The sequence below is a fragment of the Otolemur garnettii genome, unplaced genomic scaffold, assembly GCF_000181295.1.
Source record: "Otolemur garnettii isolate 467f Iridium unplaced genomic scaffold, OtoGar3 scaffold00050, whole genome shotgun sequence".
Taxonomy (NCBI): domain Eukaryota; kingdom Metazoa; phylum Chordata; class Mammalia; order Primates; family Galagidae; genus Otolemur; species Otolemur garnettii.
This window is the reverse complement of record NW_003852445.1, coordinates 8,658,205-8,659,661: the sequence shown is the minus strand read 5'-3', so window position 1 is coordinate 8,659,661 and position 1,457 is coordinate 8,658,205. Positions and strand designations below refer to the sequence as shown.

At 44.5% G+C, this 1,457-nt stretch overlaps 1 protein-coding gene across 2 annotated transcripts in view; it reads right to left on the bottom strand.

The window, feature by feature from the left end:
* MAPKBP1 (mitogen-activated protein kinase binding protein 1) overlaps window positions 1-1,457 on the bottom strand; it is a 73,757-nt gene that overhangs the window by 35,223 nt on the left and 37,077 nt on the right. For both annotated transcript variants that reach the window (XM_023514313.1, XM_023514314.1), the window contains one exon: window positions 264-355. In XM_023514313.1, the coding sequence (XP_023370081.1) occupies window positions 264-355 (92 nt within the window). The remainder of the gene's footprint in view (window positions 1-263; window positions 356-1,457) is intronic.

The window sequence follows — 1,457 nt, the reverse complement described above, 5'->3', positions numbered from 1 at the left end:
AAAAAAAAAAAAAAAAAGGATAGTACTGGGAACTGTATGTAATATAAAGCATGAATATATGTGTGTGGCAGAGTGGCAAAAAGCAGGATAGGGTGGCAACAAGAAAAACGCCCCCCCAAAAGCCCTAACTTGGCCCTGTATTTCCTTTACAAAAATGATACCAAAACATTAACTTGGATATATCTTTCAGAAGATAGTAGAAAACCCTTGCTCACCCCAACTGGTCTAGCACTGTTATAAATTCCCTCTTCCAAGGCACTTACCCAGCTGGGTATGCAACTAAACCTGATCGGGGATCACAGGCAAGTCCTCTGCCTCCAGACACTGTTATTCCCAACACCTTCTCCAAGGTCACCTGTTATAGAAAGACAGAGAAGTGACATGTTATAGATAGTGGGTTAGGGAATCAAGTGCTGAAGTTACCTGGGACCATCCTACAGCACTGACTACTTTCCAGATAACCTTGTCTTCAGGAGAATAGGGCTATGACTTCTACAGGTTCTATTCTGGCTACAGGTTGCTTGGTCAGATGAGAAAAAGATACTGTGTATCACCTACTTTTAGCAGGTCTCAGTCTGCTGGTACCATAGGAAAGAAAAGCAACTGGTTAAAGCATAGCTAAGGGCCACAGAACAACTAATTCCCCCAATCCAAGAAGGTAACACTTATAAGATAGGGCCTTGGGTCCTTAGACTGGGCTCTTGGGTCTCTGAGACCCTCTGAGAAGGTTGTTGATCTTCATGCGTTGTCAGGCATGAAGGAACGGCTACTCTGACCTACCAAGACCTAGAAGAATATTAGGTATCAATTAGGTGACTCATAATATCTTTGACCTTTGCATATATTATCACATTCTTCCCTTCCATCAAATTGTTCTACCTCCCAGATGTCTGCCAGTTCATACAGGCTACAAGACAAGGAGGCAGAAACATGGCTTAATACTACATTTTACAAAGCACAGATGCTCAGAGTACTCTAATTATTATTATTAAACGACAACTCCCACAGAGATGAAAGGAAACATAAAAAGGCCTCGAAGATTCTGAGAGCACATGGCCATAGAAGACATTCATCACTCTCATCATCAGTACTATTAGCTACCTCACACTGTCTGCAGCCCCAAGGACCCACATCGAACTAACCTAAAATTAGTTCACCAATCTTTGTGCTACATGAGGCCATGTAAGATTGAGACTTCCCTAAAACCTCTTGCTTGTCATTCCACCTCACCCTCTGCTACAGAACATCTTGCTTATTGCTCCAGGTCTGGTCACCTCCAATGCTGTATGCACTTTCTGCACTGTCCCTGCTCAGGGATACCCTTGGTCTCCCTTGGTTCAGAAAGCAGGGCTTCTGGCTCGGCGCCTGTGGCTCAAGCAGCTAAGGCGCCAGCCATATACACCTAAGGTGGCGGGTTTGAATCCCCAGCCCGGGCCCGCCAAACAACAATGATGGCT